This window comes from Convolutriloba macropyga, chromosome 11 (assembly GCF_964194025.1).
Source record: "Convolutriloba macropyga chromosome 11, txConMacr16.3, whole genome shotgun sequence".
Taxonomy (NCBI): Eukaryota; Metazoa; Xenacoelomorpha; order Acoela; family Convolutidae; genus Convolutriloba; species Convolutriloba macropyga.
The window spans coordinates 34435222-34454531 of NC_134478.1; the positions used below are offsets into that span (position 1 = coordinate 34435222).

At 38.6% G+C, this 19310-nt stretch overlaps 2 protein-coding genes across 2 annotated transcripts in view; one reads left to right on the plus strand and one right to left on the minus strand.

Annotated features, from left to right (window-relative positions):
- The window catches only part of LOC142349203 (palmitoyltransferase ZDHHC3-like), a 335645-nt gene that overhangs the window by 47798 nt on the left and 268537 nt on the right, over nt 1-19310 (plus strand). The gene's annotated exons all lie outside the window — the stretch shown is intronic.
- Nucleotides 8114-19310, minus strand: part of LOC142349596 (uncharacterized) — a 57237-nt gene continuing 46040 nt past the window's right edge. The window contains exons 17-18 of the mRNA XM_075401277.1: nt 10089-10220; nt 8114-8861 (exon numbers count right to left, since the gene is read on the minus strand). Of these exons, the coding sequence (XP_075257392.1) occupies nt 8394-8861; nt 10089-10220 (600 nt within the window). The 3' untranslated portion in view covers nt 8114-8393. The remainder of the gene's footprint in view (nt 8862-10088; nt 10221-19310) is intronic.

Below are 19310 nucleotides of genomic sequence, written 5' to 3' on the forward strand. Positions count from 1 at the left end.
AAATGGTATCAAAGTCCCCAAAAACTTGGCTACAGCCTCATGAACAGAAAAAAATGTAATCAGTGAAAAGTAAATGCGACCTGTCAAAAATGTGGTTAATGAACTAAGTAACACAGCATCAAATGCCGGCAAAAATGTTGTATAACAAAAAAATGCAGGGTAAAACCATTAGCTACCCATTGAGGGATCAACGATTCCCTTTTAATAGCATGCTCGGCAATATCAGATTGTCACTAGAGAAAATAGATTTCACATTTACCAAACCGTGTCAAAATATTATCGATTTAAAAAGTTGAACGCGGAGAGTTATTGTAAAAAAAGCGCAATGAAGCCTTCCAAAAAATTAATTTTCGTTGCGAAAACAACTAATATACGGATGGCAGAATACAAACGTTCAATTACTAGTTGGCTTTGGCGCTGGGGAAAAACTAAAATCCTTCACCTAAATATCCCGTTTCTGAGTAGCAAAAGTTAATGATCAGAAGAAAAAGTATCAGATAAAAAATTGATAGTAGCAAAAAACCGCGTGAGAAGCACAAAAGAACTAATATAATTGCTACAAACCTTGTTTCAGAGCAATAAAAAATAGCCAGAAAATTGCCGGAAAATATCCGCAATTCACCCGCTTGACGCACATTGGAATTGATACAAAGAAGGAGAGAAAAAATGACAGCACCTTTTTTTCTAAGTATCGAAAAGCGTTCTAAATTGCTGTTCGGTTTCAGTTAGGCTTTAAAATTCAGCTTCAACTTAGTTCAGCTTCAAAACTCAAGGCATTAAGCTTTATATTTGACGCACATCGGGAAGCAGAAAAAAGACGAGATAGAAATTGACAGAATTTTCTAAGTGTCAAAACCTGTTCCAATTCGGTGTGTAGTTTTACTTAGACTCTGAAACTACACTTAGTTCAGCCTCTAAATTGAAAGCTATAAAGTTCAATAATAAATCAGCAAGCAATCGCTCTTACGAACTTTGATAAGCTAATGCACTATGACTTAATGACTAGGCTTTATGTTTATCCCGTTTCTTTTGGTTTTGCTTTTTTTTACTTTGACCGTATTCACTATATTTCGTAATTCAATGCGTGAAAGAGTTTTTATTCAGTTGAAACAGTGAGAGAGGCAAGTCACGAGTCAAACGAGAAAACGATGACTTCTGTAAACCGAAAGCGCGATCAAATGCCAAAACAAAATTAAAAAAATAGCAGGACAAGTCCTGACGTACAAATCAAAGAATTTTCATTGAATAAACAAGAAAACAGACCTATAACGGACTATCATTAAATTGGGATAAAACATTTCTAGAAAAAATCAGATGAAGTCAATTTCAAAATGAGGAAGTCATTTTTGAGAGAGGTAAGTCACGTGTGACCAAAAACTTAATCACACGAATGAACCAAAAAAAATGCGTCAAAAAACGTTATAAGGTCGTAACAAACATCTTGACGAGTTTAAAAAAACATAGCAGGACAAGTCCACACGTACAGTTCAAGGAATTTTCATGACTAAACAAAAATCTAGACCTAGAACGGGCTATGAGTGAAGTGAAATGAGAAAACCATTTCCAAGCAATCAGATAAAAGAAAAACGAAAATCAAAGTCAAAATTCTGCATGTGAACAAAAAACCACCAGCAAGAAAGGGCAATTTGGTTTAATTAAAAAAAACAAGGCCCAGAATGAAAGGATTTAAAAAAATCCGATCCAAAGAAATCGAAAAAACAATAAAAATCATAGTGAAATTGCCGCAAAAAGAACCACTAGCGAGAAAGCAAATATTTGGTCAACACCGTTTTCTCAATCTACTTTAAAATTAGAGTAAAAATTTCACGCCTCAAAACCACTCGCTTTTTCGCTCCACTTCCTTTTTCGGCATGACCAAAATCACTACTCCAATTTGACTCAAAAATCAAACAAATCTTTAAAAAGACAGCGCTCCAATACACTTCAAATTCTTTCAATTGTAAAAAGGGAGAGCGCCTAAATAATAGCCGTTTAGGGGCTGACGGTGGCTACTAATATCTCGCAACTGCATCTTACAGTCTACTATGTCATTAAAATGGTCAAAACTGCTTTCTGATGTCCTGTTACTATTTAATTTATGAAGAAAAACCCCTTGGGCGAAAAAATACCCGCTTAATTTTCGCGCCTAATTTTTTTCACGCCCTATTTTCCCGATCTTTCAAAAAAAATGCACCATCAAATACTACATTTTTTCACTTTTGACTACCACATTTAGATCACGAAGAAAGTTAAGAAGTCACATTAGAGAGAAAGAAAGTTCTAGAACTAAACCGGAAAACGGCCAAGCAATAATTTTTCAAAAGAAACACACACGTTAATGCTTCACTATAACTGCAATTCGAGTATAAAACTAGGAGTACCGCAATATAACTACACTAAGCTTTAAGCGCTGGAGCTGTAATAAACAGACTTTAAAATAGTTTAGCTGCTTAAGGCTGTGAATCCGAAGAAAGCACTTTGGAGCCCATTGAGTCAAAGTCGAAAACGGCAAATTTGTCAGGCAAGAAACATTTGTATATCACAACACACGATTACAGCAACTGCCTCAACTGTAATTTGAGAGCAATAGTATCGAATTTCCCAATTCAACATTGGAAAACAGAAAAATTGAAGATGTTATGAGCGCAGCTTTTCATCAAAATTTTAGTGTATTATTTAAACCGGGTTCCAAAAATAAAGGAGCATATTAACAATGTTGTATAACAAAAGATGCAGGATAAAACCATTAGCTACCCATTGAGGGATTAACAATTGCAACTACATCCTATCAGAACAAGTGAATTACCTTTTAATAGCATGCTCGGTAATATCCAATTGTCACTAGAGAAAACAAATTACATATTCACCAAACAGTGTCATAATATTACAGATTTAAAAAGTTGAACGCCGAGAGTTATTGTAAAAAAAGCGCAATGAAGCCTTCCAAAAATTAATTTTCGTTGCGAAAACAACTAATATACGGATGGCAGAATACAAACGTTCAATTACTAGTTGGCTTTGGCGCTGGGGAAAAACTAAAATCCTTCACCTAAATATCCCGTTTCTGAGTAGCAAAAGTCAATGGTCAGAAAAGTATCAGATAAAAAATTGATAGTAGCAAAAAATAGCATTAGAAGCACAGCAGGACTAATATAATTGCTACAAACCTTGTTTCAGAGCAATAAAAATAGTCAAAAAATTCCGGCAAATAGCCGCAACTGACCCGCTTGACGCACATTGGAATTGATACAAAGAAGGAGAGAAAAAATGACAGCAACTTTTTTTCTAAGTATCGAAAAGCGTTCTAAATTGCTGTTCGGTTTCAGTTAGGTTTTAACATTCAGCTTCAACTTAGTTCAGCTTCAAAACTGAAGGCTATTAAGCTTTATATTTGACGCATATCAAGAAGCAGAAAAAAAGGATAGAAATTGACAGAATTTTTTTCCTAAGTGTCAAATCCTGTTCCAATTCGGTGTTTAGTTTTACTTAGATTCTGAAACAACACTTAGTTCAGCCTCTAAAATGAAAGCTATTAAGTTCAATACTAATATCAGCACGCAATCGCTCTTATGAACTTTGATAAGCTAATGCACTATGACTTAATGACCAGGCTTTATGTTTATCCCGTTTCTTTTGGTTTTGCTTTTTTGACTTTGACCGTATTCACTATATTTTGTAATTCAAGGCGTGAAAGAATTTTTATTCAGTTGAAACAGTGAGAGAGGCAAGTCACGAGTCAAACGAGAAAACGATGACTTGTGAAAACCGAAAGCGTGATCAAATGCAAAAACAAAATTGAAAAACATAGCAGGACAAGTCCTGACGTACAAGTCAAAGAATTTTCATTGCATTAACATGAAAACAGACCTATAACGGACTATGAGTGAATTGGGAAAACCATTTCTAGAAAACATCAGAAAGTCAATTTCAAAATGAGGATGTCATTTTTGAGAGAGGTAAGTCACGTGTGACCAAAAGCTTAATCACACGGAAGAAAACTCGCTCCACTAAGAGTGAAAAATGACGTCACATACACACTTCAGTTGAAATTGCAAGAACGACTGATCAAACAGCAGATTTGAAGTTAGTGCGACGTCATATGGTCGTAACAAACATCTTGGCGAATTAAAAAAAACTTAGCAGGACAAGTCCTCACGTACAATTCAAAGAATTTTCATTGACTAAACAAAACACTAAACCTACAACGAGCTATGAGTGAAGTGAAATGAGAAAACCATTTCCAAACAATCATATCAGAATATTAAAAAAAACAAAACAAATTCAAAATGCCGCATGTGAACAAAAAACCACCAGCACGAAAGGGCAATTTGGTTTAAACAAAAAACTAGATCTAGAATGAAATATGAATGGATTGATAAAAAATCCGATCCAAACAATCGAAAAAACAGTAAAAATCAAAGTGAAATTGCCGCATGTGAACAAAAAGAAACACTAGCGAGAAAGCAAATTTTTGTTCAAACACCGTTTTCTCACTCTACTTTAAAATTAGAGTGAAAATTTCACGCCTCAAAACCACTCGCTTTTTCGCTCCACTTCCTTTTTCGGCATGACCAAAATCACTACTCCAATTTGACTCCAAAATCAAACAAATCTTTAAAAAGACAGCGCTCCAATACACTTCAAATTCTTTCAATTGTAAAAAGGGAGAGCGCCTAAATAATAGCCGTTTAGGGGCTGACGGTGGCTACTAATATCTCGCAACTGCATCTTACAGTCTACTATGTCATTAAAATGGTCAAAACTGCTTTCTGATGTCCTGTTACTATTTAATTTATGAAGAAAAACCCCTTGGGCGAAAAAATACCCGCTTAATTTTCGCTCGCCTAATTTTTTTCACGCCCAATTTTCCCGATCTTTCAAAAAAATGCACAATCAAATACTACATTTTTTCACTTTTGACTACAACATTTAGATCACGAAGAAAGTTAAGAAGTCACATTAGAGAGAAAGAAAGTTCTAGAACCAAACCGGAAAACGGCCAAGCAATAATTTTTCAAAAGAAGCACACACGTTAATGCTTCACTGTAACTGCAATTCGAGTATAAAACTAGGAGTACCGCAATATAGCTACACTAAGCTTTAAGCGCTGGAGCTGTAATAAACAGACTTTAAAATAGTTTAGCTGCTTAAGGCTGTGAATCCGAAGAAAGCACTTTGGAGCCCATTGAGTCAAAGTCGAAAACGGCAAATTTGTCAGGCAAGAAACATTTGTATATCACAACACACGATTACAGCAACTGCCTCAACTGTAATTTGAGAGCAATAGTATCGAATTTCCCAATTCAACATTGGAAAACAGAAAAATTGAAGATGTTATGAGCGCAGCTTTTCATCAAAATTTTAGTGTATTATTTAAACCGGGTTCCAAAAATAAAGGAACATATTAACAATGTTGTATAACAAAAGATGCAGGATAAAACAATTAGCTACCCATTGAGGGATTAACAATTGCAACTACATCCTATCAGAACAAGTGAATTACCTTTTAATAGCATGCTCGGTAATATCAAATTGTCACTAGAAAAAACAAATTACATATTCACCAAACAGTGTCATAATATTACAGATTCAAAAAGTTGAACGCGGAGAGTTATTGTAAAAAAAGCGCAATGAAGCCTTCCAAAAAATTAATTTTCGTTGCCAAAACAACTAATATAAGGATGGCAGAATACAAACGTTCAATTACTAGTTGGCTTTGGCGCTGGGGAAAAACTAAAATCCTTCACCTAAATATCCCGTTTCTGAGTAGCAAAAGTCAATGGTCAGAAAAGTATCAGATAAAAAATTGATAGTAGCAAAAAAAGCATTAGAAGCACAGAAGGACTAATATAATTGCTACAAACCTTGTTTCAGAGCAATAAAAATAGCCAAAAATGCCGGCAAATAGCCGCAACTGACCCGCTTGACGCACATTGGAATTGATACAAAGAAGGAGAGAAAAAATGACAGCAACTTTTTTTCTAAGTATCGAAAAGCGTTCTAAATTGCTGTTCGGTTTCAGTTAGGTTTTAACATTCAGCTTCAACTTAGTTCAGCTTCAAAACTGAAGGCTATTAAGCTTTATATTTGACGCATATCAAGAATCAGAAAAAAAGGATAGAAATTGACAGAATTTTTTTCCTAAGTGTCAAATCCTGTTCCAATTCGGTGTGTAGTTTTACTTAGATTCTGAAACAACACTTAGTTCAGCCTCTAAAATGAAAGCTATTAAATTCAATACTAATACCAGCACGCGATCGCTCTTATGAACTTTGATAAGCTAATGCACTATGACTTAATGACCAGGCTTTATGTTTATCCCGTTTCTTTTGGTTTTGCTTTTTTGACTTCGACCGTATTCACTATATTTCGTAATTCAAGGCGTGAAAGAATTTTTATTCAGTTGAAACAGTGAGAGAGGCAAGTCACGAGTCAAACGAGAAAACGATGACTTGTGAAAACCGAAAGCGTGATCAAATGCAAAAACAAAATTGAAAAACATAGCAGGACAAGTCCTGACGTACAAGTCAAAGAATTTTCATTGCATTAACATGAAAACAGACCTATAACGGACTATGAGTGAATTGGGAAAACCATTTCTAGAAAACATCAGAAAGTCAATTTCAAAATGAGGATGTCATTTTTGAGAGAGGTAAGTCACGTGTGACCAAAAGCTTAATCACACGAACGAAGAAAACTCGCTCCACTAAGAGTGAAAAATGACGTCACATACACACTTCAGTTGAAATTGCAAGAACGACTGATCAAACAGCAGATTTGAAGTGAGTGCGACGTCATATGGTCGTAACAAACATCTTGGCGAATTAAAAAAAAAACATAGCAGGACAAGTCCTCACGTACAATTCAAAAAATTTTCATTGACTAAACAAAACACTAAACCTACAACGGGCTATGAGGGAAGTGAAATGAGAAAACCATTTCCAAACAATCATATCAGAATATTAAAAAAAAAACAAATTCAAAATGCCGCATGTGAACCACCAGCACGAAAGGGCAATTTGGTTTAAACAAAAAACTAGACCTAGGATGAAATATGAATGGATTGAAAAAAAATCCGATCCAAACAATCGAAAAAACAGTAAAAATCAAAGTGAAATTGCCGCATGTGAACAAAAAGAAACACTAGCGAGAAAGCAAATTTTTGTTCAAACACCGTTTTCTCACTCTACTTTAAAATTAGAGTGAAAATTTCACGCCTCAAAACGACTCGCTTTTTCGCGCTCCACTTCCTTTTTCGGCATGACCGAAATCACTACTCCAATTTGACTCCAAAATCAAACAAATCTTTAAAAAGACAGCGCTCCAATACAATTCAAATTCTTTCAATTGTAAAAAGGGAGAGCGCCTAAATAATAGCCGTTTAGGGGCTGACGGTGGCTACTAATATCTCGCAACTGCATCTTACAGTCTACTATGCGATTAAAATGGTCAAAACTGCTCTCAGATGTCCTGTTACCATTTAATTTATGGAAGAAAAACCCCTTAGGCGAAAAAATAATCGCTTAATTTTTGCTCGCTTAATTTTTTTCACGTCCAATTTTCCCGATCTTTCAAAAAATGCACCATCAAAAAGTACATTCTTTCTTCACTGTTGACTACCACATTTAGATCACGAAAAAATTAAGTCACACGAGAGCGAAAGAATGTTCTACACGAGAGCGAAAGAATGTTCCAGAACAAAAGCGGAAAACGGCCAAGCAAAAATTTTTCATAAGAAACACACACGTTAATGCTTCACTATACCCGCAATTCGAGTATAAAACCAGGAGTACCGCAATATAGCTACACTCAGTTTATAACTCTGGAGCTGTAATAAACAGACTTCAAATTGGCTTAGCTGCTTAAGATTGTGAATCAGAATAGAGCACTTTGGAGCCCATTGAGTCAAAGTCGAAACCGGCAAATTTGTCAGGCAAGAAACATTTGTATATCACAACACACGATTACAGCAACTGCTTCAACTGTAATTTGAGAGCAATAATATCGAATTTCCCAATTCAACATTGGAAAACAGAAAAATTGAAGATGTTAAGAGCGCAGCTACTCATCAAAATTTTAATGTGTTATTTAAATCGGGTTCCAAAAATATAGCTAATTGAAAACATTTAATTCATTAATGCATAGTCTAAGCTTGATAATACAAATATTTATAATAATCATTAACTGCACAATCCATGATTCATATCAAAAGGACTGCTAAAATATTACGGAAAATGCTTTCTGGACATAAAAATTTAGATAAATGTTTCAAAACTTGATAGTCAAATCAAATTTTCTTCAGGATTGTTTTAACATTTCGTTTAACAGGTTGCTGATTTCAAATGCAAGTTGAATACTTATACTGCCTATTATCAACATTGTGTGACGTATGTTTATTGTGAAAAGGGAAGTTGGTTCCAAGTAGCTGCAATCACCAGAACAGTCGAAGAGATGCCGTAAATAGTCGATGATAGCGAACATCCCAAAATTCCCAACAGCAGTCCTAAAGGTGCACAGGTCAGAATAAAGTGCAGATATCCCTCTTGCTCAATGACTCCAGCGTATAATTGCAGTGACACTAAGCCATGGCAAATAGAAGACGCCAGCAATAGGAACAATTCAGTTACTCCACAGAAAAATTGCCAAGATGTCAATATCGGAGTATGCATGACATTTGAAGTCTGTGAAATTTGGCCGACGCGCGATGAAGGGAAAAGGAGATAATTTTCAGAGAGGGCAACCAGGAGTCCGATTACTGTGTACGAGATAGTTATAAGGACAAATGAGAGACTATTGGCACTCTGTTTGCTCAGCCAGGGTTTCACATCAGGTCTGTACGTGAGACAGAGGACACCAGGCACCTGCAGAAAGAAAAAGCTGCTGGTAACTGAAAACGTTCGATTACAAAATTGAGCCTAAGAGAAAAGCGTCGATTTTTTGAAGTCTCCACTTACATTTCTATCAAATTAGCAAATTATTGAAATCATAATTGGTACAATGGAGTAAAAAAAAGAGAAGCACAAAAAACTTCTGACGCTGTTCCAACTATTACAAAGGATTCCAGGACAGATAGATAAGTATAATAAGGTATAAGTATAAACATACCCGGCAGATTGCCGGAAAATAGCCGCCGTTGATTCCAATAAGCATGATTGGGATTGAACGAATAGAATATATTGAAAAAAAAAGATTTTTGTACAAAAATATTTTTTAAGTCCGATTTATTTTGATGGCATTTCGTAGTTGAACATACTTCTGTTTCTTAGAGAGAGGCTACAGGGGCTACTATCAACACCAATAAGCATTAGAAGTGGTAACTAAGACTTATAGGAACGACGTTCAAATAGCGGGCATCTAAAATTGGGCTTTATGGGTTTATCCCGTTTCTATTTCTGACTTCAATTTTTTATACCGACTCTGTTCATTTTGAATTTCTTTGCTTAGCAACTGATGTTCAAATTCACTTTTAGCAGAATGAGAGAAGAGAGAAACTAGCCTAGAGAAGTCAAAAAGATTTCACGCAAAATGTCGAAAAAGCGGCAAAATGGTAAAGCGAAAAAAAGTTTGACGAAGTAAAAAAACATAGCAGGACAAGTCCTGACGTACAATTCAAAGAATTTTCATTGACTAAAAAAACTAGACCTAAAACGGACTATGAATGGATTGGAAAAACCATTTAGAAAAAAATCCGATCCAAAAAATCGAAAAAAGAGTAAAAATCAAAGTGAAATTGCCGCATGTGAACAAAAAACCACTAGCGAGAAAGCGAATTTTTGTTCAAACACCATTTTCTCACTCTACTTTAAATTTAGAGCGAAAAAATTTCACGTCGCAAAACCACTCGCTTTTTCGCTCCATTTCCTGTTTCGGCGTGACCAAAATCACCACTCCAATTTGACTTCAAAAATCATGAAAATGTGTGAACAGATCTTAAAAAAAAAGACAGCGCCCCAATACAATTCAAATTCTTTGAATTGTAAAAAAAAAATACATCCGCAATAATAGCCGGCTGAGAAGATGAGGGCGGCTATTAATAATAATTAGGAAAAAGGAAGACCTTTTGTTCTAATCTCAATAGTGCTACATACCCATATAGAAAGCAGTTTCTTTGGAGTGACAAATAGACCCAACATGATGGCAAGTAATGACAGCACTTTCTCCACTCTCACTACATTTTGTGACAGAACTCTCCTCTGAGACACAGCAGCACTGTCATGACTCTAAACATGAAAAACCAATAAATCACACCAACGGATTCCAAACCATAGCCCATATTGAAAACTCTTGCATGATTCATCTGCATTGATGTTTATTGCAGTTGTTCATCAGCTCCATATTTTTGCTTAAATTTAATTTGTTCATTTCAATGTGAAAAAAAGAGTCCCGTGTTCTCTCATGAGACTTGTTGCGCGTGTTATCAGCTCGAACACTAGAAGGTATGCAGCTCCACTAATTTTTTCTTAAATCCAGAACTACTAACCGGAACAGTTCAGATGCATCAAGCACAAAGCCCAAAGCCATTTGTTTAGACCGACTACTATATTTTCATATGAATCCGAAGGATATTCAAGAAACGGAAAATGTGAGATGATATACTCCCGAGATATTGATAAATCAACCTTTATCGAAGGCTTCGATGGTTAAGTCCATTTTTTTGCAAACCGATATCTTCTGCGTAGCGATACAAAAGACGAAAGCACGTTGGAAAGCATTTGAAAAACTAAAACAATCATTGAACACACGCTTATTGTTTGTTTCCCAAAAATTGAGGCCAAAAATTTTACCTTATATTTTTTAACTTTGACATTTCTAACTTGACATACGCTTATGTACTTCAAATACGCAACAGATACACCGTAAAATCAGTAAATTTCTTTTGGATGAAGCAGTTTACATAACTACGCATTATTCGGATATGTTTTGTTCAGAGCTAAACAGTTTACTGCTAGACCAATGTCGGCTTTAAAGAGGATCAGTAAAAAATTGCAAGCCTGTTTTTGACACCATGTCATTACAACGTATTCTATCTGCGCCGACAGTCTCGTTGGATTAGATAAATATGTTGACCTCAGTTTCTAAACTGGAGCAGAAAAAGCTCAGTACAAATACGGATTCTTTCCCGTTCATTCAACTCCTCCAATTCTATTCCGTTGCAATTCAAGGTCATTTGGCAAACCAGACACTTGTGGAACAAAAAAAATGGTGATCCTAGAAGTTGAGTAGGTGCAATATTGATTTTCGGAGGGGACAGAATTTATAAAAGTTGTTTATTATCCGGTATTTACCTCAGTGTGATGAAACTTGGTAGGGAGTAAGTACATACAATGGAGAAAGTTCCATTGTTGTCACTTTCTAGGGGTTTGTTTTATAGACCCCATAGGGGGGACTTTAAACCTCCAAGTAAGACTTAAATTCTTGAGTTCATAGTTTGACCGATTGATTAATTGGTAGCGCCATAAGTCTGATACTGCCATTGTTCTAGCTTGAATAGCTTGAGTAGAAGTCAGTAATGTATAAAGAAGGCGTTCAGGTCATTTCATTGTTCTTTTGAAGTCATAACAAACATTATGTGAGAAAGTAACTAATGTGGTCCATAATGCGAAGTGAACAAATTCTTTTGTTTTGATCATTCTTGTACGCTGTTGCTTGATAAGTTACTAAAGAGTAGAACAACAACATAACCAGAGAGTACCATAATAAGAGCTGTAGCTTAGGAGTTGACCTGTAGAGAAGTTGTGATAACAAAAACATTGTTGAGGAGTTGAATTGATTTGATGAAATCAGAACACCGGCTTGCGCGATTGGAAATCAGACCACCAGAGAACCGCAGCTAGATCAAGCGGCTGAATTGAGGGCTTGCAGAATTGAGAGAATAGTTGTTCTCTAGTGGAGAATTTGGTTACAGAGTTAAAGTTGTGAACCATTTTTGATAATAAAACTCGGGTTGAATTTTGTTGTGGTTTTGTGATCTTTTACATTTCTTGTTTATTCATTTGATGATATTTGACTACACGAATCAATGCATTATTCCAACCAAAGCTTCTTACAGCCGACAAGAGCAGCGTGGGGACAAAAACCCTCCAATAGACTTCTGAGAGCCATAAAAACACCCCCTTTCAATTTGTTTTGGGCGCTAGTCGGTCCCCAGCTAGCCAGCATTAGCAAAGTACAAAATTCTACAGCGGTGCTCCAGGGTGGGCTCTCGAGACTTATTGACAGTTGGACTAGACTGACGGGTGTGGTGGTTGTAGTTGGACCTTGCAAGTGCGAACAACAAGAGAGTGAAGGAGAATTGACTTTTGCGACGACGAGCTAAGAATTAAGAGAAACCCGGGGACAGAGTCAAGTTGCATCTTGAGTGAGGGTCAGAGAGCGAGAGATAGAGGAGAGAGAGAGAGAGAGAGAGAGAGAGAGAGGGAGAGAGAGAGAGAGATGTAGAGAGTGCAAGTGTGCAGAGCAGTTTTCAGTTGAGTTGGAGTTCCATTGTGGGTATTGTTAACATCTAGCTTTTCTTGAGACTAGAAGATTGAGAGCGTGAGTTTAGACTTAGTCAAGAGCGTAAGTTGCGTGAGTCTGAGTTTGCGTAGAGTATCGGCTTTCTTAGAGAAGGTTGTTGCAGGGCCCTGGCCCAGATTAAGAGATTTGTGAGGCAAGGTAAAGAGAGAGTTGCGAGTAGAGAGTTAGAGGTGCTCTAAAGAGGGAAAAGCGAATTGAGAGCAAGGTATTCAAGACAGTCATTGTTAGTAATTGGCTTTCTTGAGAGGAAAAGTGCCAGTTCAGATTATCGAGAGCTTGGAACAGGAAGTAGGTAAGCTGGTTTTTGGCAAATGACAGTTGTGAGTTGAATGTTTGTGAGTATAGAGTAGAGTATAGAGAGTTGAGAGAGAGAGAGAGAGAGATCTTCCACTTGGTTTTTGTTTCCTTTTCAAACTGGAGGTACACGAGTTAGAGAGTTTGACTCTGAGGGAGAGAGTAAGGAGAAGTTTGCAAAGGAGGCCAAAGGTGGTTCAACAGCAGCAGGGCAGGATTTTAGTGTAGAGTGGCAAAGCAGATTAAGTCAGGTTAGAGGTACAGTAGTTACTAATAATAGTCAAGGAACAGTGCATAGCAGAAGTGAGAGGCTAGGGGATCTTCTGAGACAGAGAAGCCTGATAGATAGAGTAGACATAGTGGGAGCTAAGCAACACCACGAACAAGTGGAGGAAAAAAGAGATATATAAATATTTAGTAAACATGGATTGGAGTGCGTTCCCGTTTGTAGAGTATTTTGCGTCAGAAAGGTTTCCGAATTGGGACGACTGGAGAGTGTACTACCTTGATGTTGTAGACGTGTTACAAATGAGTGAGGATCAAGCTTTTGCTTCAAGGCTTTGTCTACTGAGAGGATGGGCGTTGCAAGCGGTTTCGGATTTGCCTTTCAGATTCTTGTTGTCGGAAACTGGTGGAGTGGTAATGTCGTTAGGACAATACTTTGACATCATTGAGAAGGAGCTATCTATAAGTAGGGAAAAAACTGTGATCGTACGAACCGTATTAGAAGCAGGGGAAGAAGTGTAATTGAAGAGAAAGCAGAGAGTGAGAATGATCTAGCAGAAGGCAGGATAAAAAACTCCTTAAAGCGAGAACTCAGAGGAAAATTTTGAGCAAAGTGAAGTTGGTTCGGAATTAGTGAGAACAGGATGCAGTAACCAGGATGAAAAAATGAACTACCAGAACGTGGTAGATTTGCTACAAATCAGTGAGGAGCAAGTAGAACATTTAGGTCTGATTATGTAGGGAGAAGTAAACAGGGAAGAGCAAGTAGGTATTAAGTATCGGTACGATCAAAGAACCGGACAGGAAAAAATTGTGATCCCTAGTGAATGGCTCCAGACAAATAATGCTTCTACAGAGTTCGAAAGAGAGACGTTAAAAGTTTTGATGAAGAAGCGGGTCGAGGAAAAGAAAATATTTGTAATAGAGTTGAACAATGCAAAAATATTGATGCAAAAAAACAATGGGCGGATAGAGAGTTACAGTCACAAGTGGAAAAAAAAGAGGAGGAAAAGCAGCAGCGTGATATAGAGAGCAAGGTACAGAGAAGACTACAGGAGAGTAGGAAAAAATTCGTGTCGAAGTTGGAGAAAGTAGTCACACCTGAGGGATTCGAGTACTATGTAGACCGTTCATCAGCAAACGATGGAGGTGATGACTGTCTCTTCATGAGTGATTTGGACTATGAGGACGGTGAAAATGAGGAAACTGAGCTTCCTCCTGAGTTCTTTGGATGTACTCAAAAGAAAAACCTTAAGGATGTATCTCTCATGGCACCTGAGTTTCCGTCTCTAGTAGGAGACGGTGAAATTGATATGAGAGAGATAGAGTCCATTCATAGACTTTTTGCATAATATCTAGCCGAGGACAATCTTGGAGCTAATTTGATTGAAGAGATTGGCACTGTAATTGAAGTCCCATGCATACTTGAGAAAAGGGGTTGTGTATCTAGGAGATGAAGAGTCTTTTCGAAACGAAAATAAAGTCAAAAAGAAAAGCAATGGTTCCGTTTGTCCCGCAAGCGTCAGTTCTGGATCCTGGCAATGTACAGACTCAAAAATAAATAGGATTGGAGAAATTTGTAGATATGTTGAGTGGAGTGGCAACACCGCCAAAACTGTGCGCAGTTATTAATTCAGTTATTAATTAAACTGTGCGAGTTTGAGGAAGAGTTAGAAACTAGTACACGGGCAGTTGTGGACTTTCAAGATGATAGGAGCGTAGTCCAGAGTCCCAAAAATTTGAATAGACGAGATAGGATCCAAATTGTGTCGAAGAGTTGCGAAGAAGTGAATTAGGTTTCTGCTGGAAAACAACAGGGCTTCTCGAAGTTAGTAAATCAAGCACGTCTAAAGCTGACTGTGTCCCTGATAACTGCCCTTCAGTGGTTTATCTATGGAATAGTTCAGGTGAATGCAGATTACAAGTGCTACAAGAGTCGCTGAGTTCGAATGGGATAACTCATCCAGATTCCAATCGAGGGTTCATGTGTAGCGATTTCCACCAGAGAGCGGGATCAAGTAATAGAAGGATTTGAGCTTTGTTCAGTTAAGGAAACGATGAAAGCAACTGTTCACAATAAGGGACTGATAGAGGCCTACAGGCCTGATTCGGAGGAATGTCAAGAACTACAGGAGCTATAATCGTACATTGAGTCTTGAGGACCAGTGGTGCTTAAGTAGGTCTAAACTCCGGACCAGAATGGAAGAGATCTTGTCTTAAAGAGTTGAAGACCCGTGGCCAAAGATGAGGATAGAGGGGAGACTGTCCAGGCGCGGGAGAGTGATACTGAGCGCAAATCGGACGCCCAATTCAACAAGGTTTTCTTGACCCCAAGTGCGGACCCCTAGTTGAATACAGGAGTCGAGGGAACAGAGGAATTTCAGAGAATTAATGCGGGAGAAATAAGGCACAGCAATGTGTGGATAGTTGAAAGCGACTCCGATAACTTGTGGTTTCGAATGGGAGCGGCGTATAAGTCTGTTAATCAGGGCCACGGTCATCGAAATGAATGTTCTCTTTTCTTTGGGGGTACTCAAACGGCTTTGGAAGCAGAAGCGAGGAGGTCAATGGAACGCCAATTGTACGGTCTCCACCTATCGGTAGCAGAAGTGATGTAGTCTACAACAGAAGGAGGGAGTCTCGGCCAGTAGTCGAATTGCATTCTGAGTTGATGCGATCAATGGGCAATGTTCACAGCAGAAGGAAGTTCTGTCAGAGGGGATTTCAACAGTTGTCGAGACCCGATGTCACGAGGGACAATGTGGCTTCAGACAAGTCGGAAGGAGAGATGGAGCAGGCTGAAGCTGACGAGTAGAGTGTGACGAGGAGGAGGAGACTTCCAGATGTGATGTGGCGGTCCAGTGAAGAGTTGGGAGGACATCCCTTCAAGCATCGAAGGAAGAAAGATTTTTGAGAAGTACAGTCGGTTTCGTAATCTTCAGCACGATAGCTTCGTCTCATTTGAGTATCTAATCTTGTGTTTCAAATTAATTTCATTGTCTAATCATTGGTCGTTAAAAAACTAAAGTTTGTCCGAAATATTGATTAATGGTGTTAAGTTTGTTTGTGGCTAAATAACTGCTTGATTTTGATCCCCAAACTGTAGCTGGTAGAGGGTGCATGAAGTATCAGTGCTTAAACACAGAAATTCGGTTTGTGAATATTAGGAAGAGAAAGCTAGTTGCATATAACTAACCTTGAAATAGTAAATTAGAAAGGTGAGTTGAACCAATATAATTGAATTGATAGTTACTATACTTTTCAAATAGAACTTTTGGTGAGATGGCCGGGGTAAATAATGTAAAGATTTGATGGTTCAACTAATCGGTTATTGTGTAGATAAGAAGTGACAGAAAGTGGTTTTAATATGTTTTGTATCTATAGACAGAGACGAGCTTTTAATTTGCGTGATCCTTCTAGTAGATTTAACCATATTTGTTGATTTGAATTCAATTGCTGTAAACTTGATAAATGTTCTTGAGTAATACGTTGATGTACTATTAATACTCATTTTTTAGTGATGGTTCACGAATAGGTCTACTAGGTCTAGCTTAACGACCTTTTGTATCCACACTGTGTACCGTCAGCTAGTCCTCGCAAAGACAACGAAGCAGGTCCTGGGTGGTGTTGACAGCGTCATAAAGAGGAATGTGAGGCAGTTCATGAGACGGACCAAAGACACCCCAAGGAAATGTTCCACGCAGACGTTGATGAGAGAGGACGGGGCATACCTGAGCTGCAGAAGAGGGCACCACTGATGCAGGAAGCCAGATTGACAAGACTTATGAAAAATGACCCAGCTGTGGCAGCCCTCACACAGGGTTCTTCAAGAAGCTACTGGAGAGCATAGAAGCAGCAAGGCCTACCTATAGACAGTGTAAACCCTCGCAGCATAGCAAAGCTCAGGGTCAGACAGCGAGACAGACTACACACCACAGTAGATGGGGCTGGACTCAAGACTGCGACAGTGTGCGGGTCATGAGATCTTGACCAACGGCACATTGCTCATGACAGGGTCCAATGGAGAACAGCTTAAGTTCCTATGGTTGAGAAAATTTTGAGAGCTTTGGAGCAGTTCTTTATGAAAAGAAAAACAGCTTTAGAGAGAAAAATTTTCTTTTCAATGGTCAAATCAAGGACGAAATGTAGGACGCCGAAGAACGGCTAGGCGGAAGAGGGTTGGTTTTGGAAGACAGTACACAGAATTCTATAAGAAGCGGCTAAGAAACTTCGAAAGCGGTGTCAGAAAGCGAAATCGGAGAGGGAGCAAAGGTAGAGTGGAGGCCGACTCAAGTCGCAGTGAGCAATCAGCAGAATCACGTGGCTCATGTAGTGAGGACTTCGGATCCAGGAGTTGTGGTCAGGTGTTAGCCGAAGCGAGTCAATCTTGCAGTTCGCCGGAGGACTTAGCAACAGATGAGCAAACAAACTGGCAATAAGTCAAATTAGAAGTTTGAGCCGTCAGCTAATTCACAGCACTAAGGTAACAGAGAAGTTGATCACAACCGAAGATTGGAACTTCGGTCTACAGTGGAGCTTGACAGTGGAGCTGACTGGAAGTTCCTTGGAATACTCAGCAGCTATTAATGGCATGGCCTCAGATAGAGGAGGATAGATATGCGGACCCCCAGTTGAATACAGGAGTCGAGGGAACAGAGGAATTTCAGAGAATTAATGAGGGAGAAATAAGGCACAGCAATGTGTGGATAGTTGAAAGCGACTCCGATGACTTGTGGTTTCGAATGGGAGCGGCGTATAAGTCTGTTAATCAGGGCCACGGTCATCGAAATGAATGTTCTCTTTTCTTTGGGGGTACTCAAACGGCTTTGGAAGCAGAAGCGAGGAGGTCAATGGAACGCCAATTGTACGGTCTCCACCTATCGGTAGCAGAAGTGATGTAGTCTACAACAGAAGGAGGGAGTCTCGGCCAGTAGTCGAATTGCATTCTGAGTTGATGGGATCAATGGGCAATGTCCACAGCAGAAGGAAGTTCTGTCAGAGGGGATTTCAACAGTTGTCGAGACCCGATGTCACGAGGGACAATGTGGCTTCAGACAAGTCGGAAGGAGAGATGGAGCAGGCTGAAGCTGACGAGAAGATGGTGCTGACGAGTAGACAGTGTGACGACGAGGAGGAGACCTCCAGATGTGATGTTGCGGTCCAGTGAAGAGTTGGGAGGACATCCCTTCAAGCATCGAAGGAAGAAGGGACATCCCTTCAAGCATCGAAGCAATTCGTCTCATTTGAGTATCTAATCTTGTGTTTCAAATTGATTTCATTGTCTAATTATTGGTCGTTAAAAAACTAAAGATTGTCCGAAATATTGATTAATGGTGTTAAGTTTGTTTGTGGCTAAATAACTGCTTGATTTTGATCCCCAAACTGTAGCTGGTAGAGGGTGCATGGAGTATCAGTGCTTAAACACAGAAATTTGGTTTGTGAATATTAGGAAGAGAAAGCTAGTTGCATATAACTAACCTTGAAATAGTAAATTAGAAAGGTGAGTTGAACCAATATAATTGAATTGATAGTTACTATACTTTTCAAATAGAACTTTTGGTGAGATGGCCGGGGTAAATAATGTAAAGATTTGATGGTTCAACTAATCGGTTATTGTGTAGATAAGAAGTGACAGAAAGTGGTTTTAATATGTTTTGTATCTATAGACAGAGACGAGCTTTTAATTTGCGTGATCCTTCTAGTAGATTTAACCATATTTGTTGATTTGAATTCAATTGCTGTAAACTTGATAAATGTTCTTGAGTAATACGTTGATGTACTATTAATACTCATTTTTTAGTGATGGTTCACGAATAGGTCTACTAGGTCTAGCTTAACGACCTTTTGTATCCACACTGTGTACCGTCAGCTAGTCCTCGCAAAGACAACGAAGCAGGTCCTGGGTGGTGTTGACAGCGTCATAAAGAGGAATGTGAGGCAGTTCATGAGACGGACCAAAGACACCCCAAGGAAATGTTCCACGCAGACGTTGATGAGAGAGGACGGGGCATACCTGAGCTGCAGAAGAGGGCACCACTGATGCAGGAAGCCAGATTGACAAGACTTATGAAAAATGACCCAGCTGTGGCAGCCATCACACAGGGTTCTTCAAGAAGCTACTGGAGAGCATAGAAGCAGCAAGGCCTACCCATAGACAGTGTAACCCCTCGCAGCATAGCAAAGTTCAGGGTCAGACAGCGAGACAGACTACACACCACAGTAGATGGGGCTGGACTCAAGACTGCGACAGTGTGGTGGTCATGGGATCTTGACCA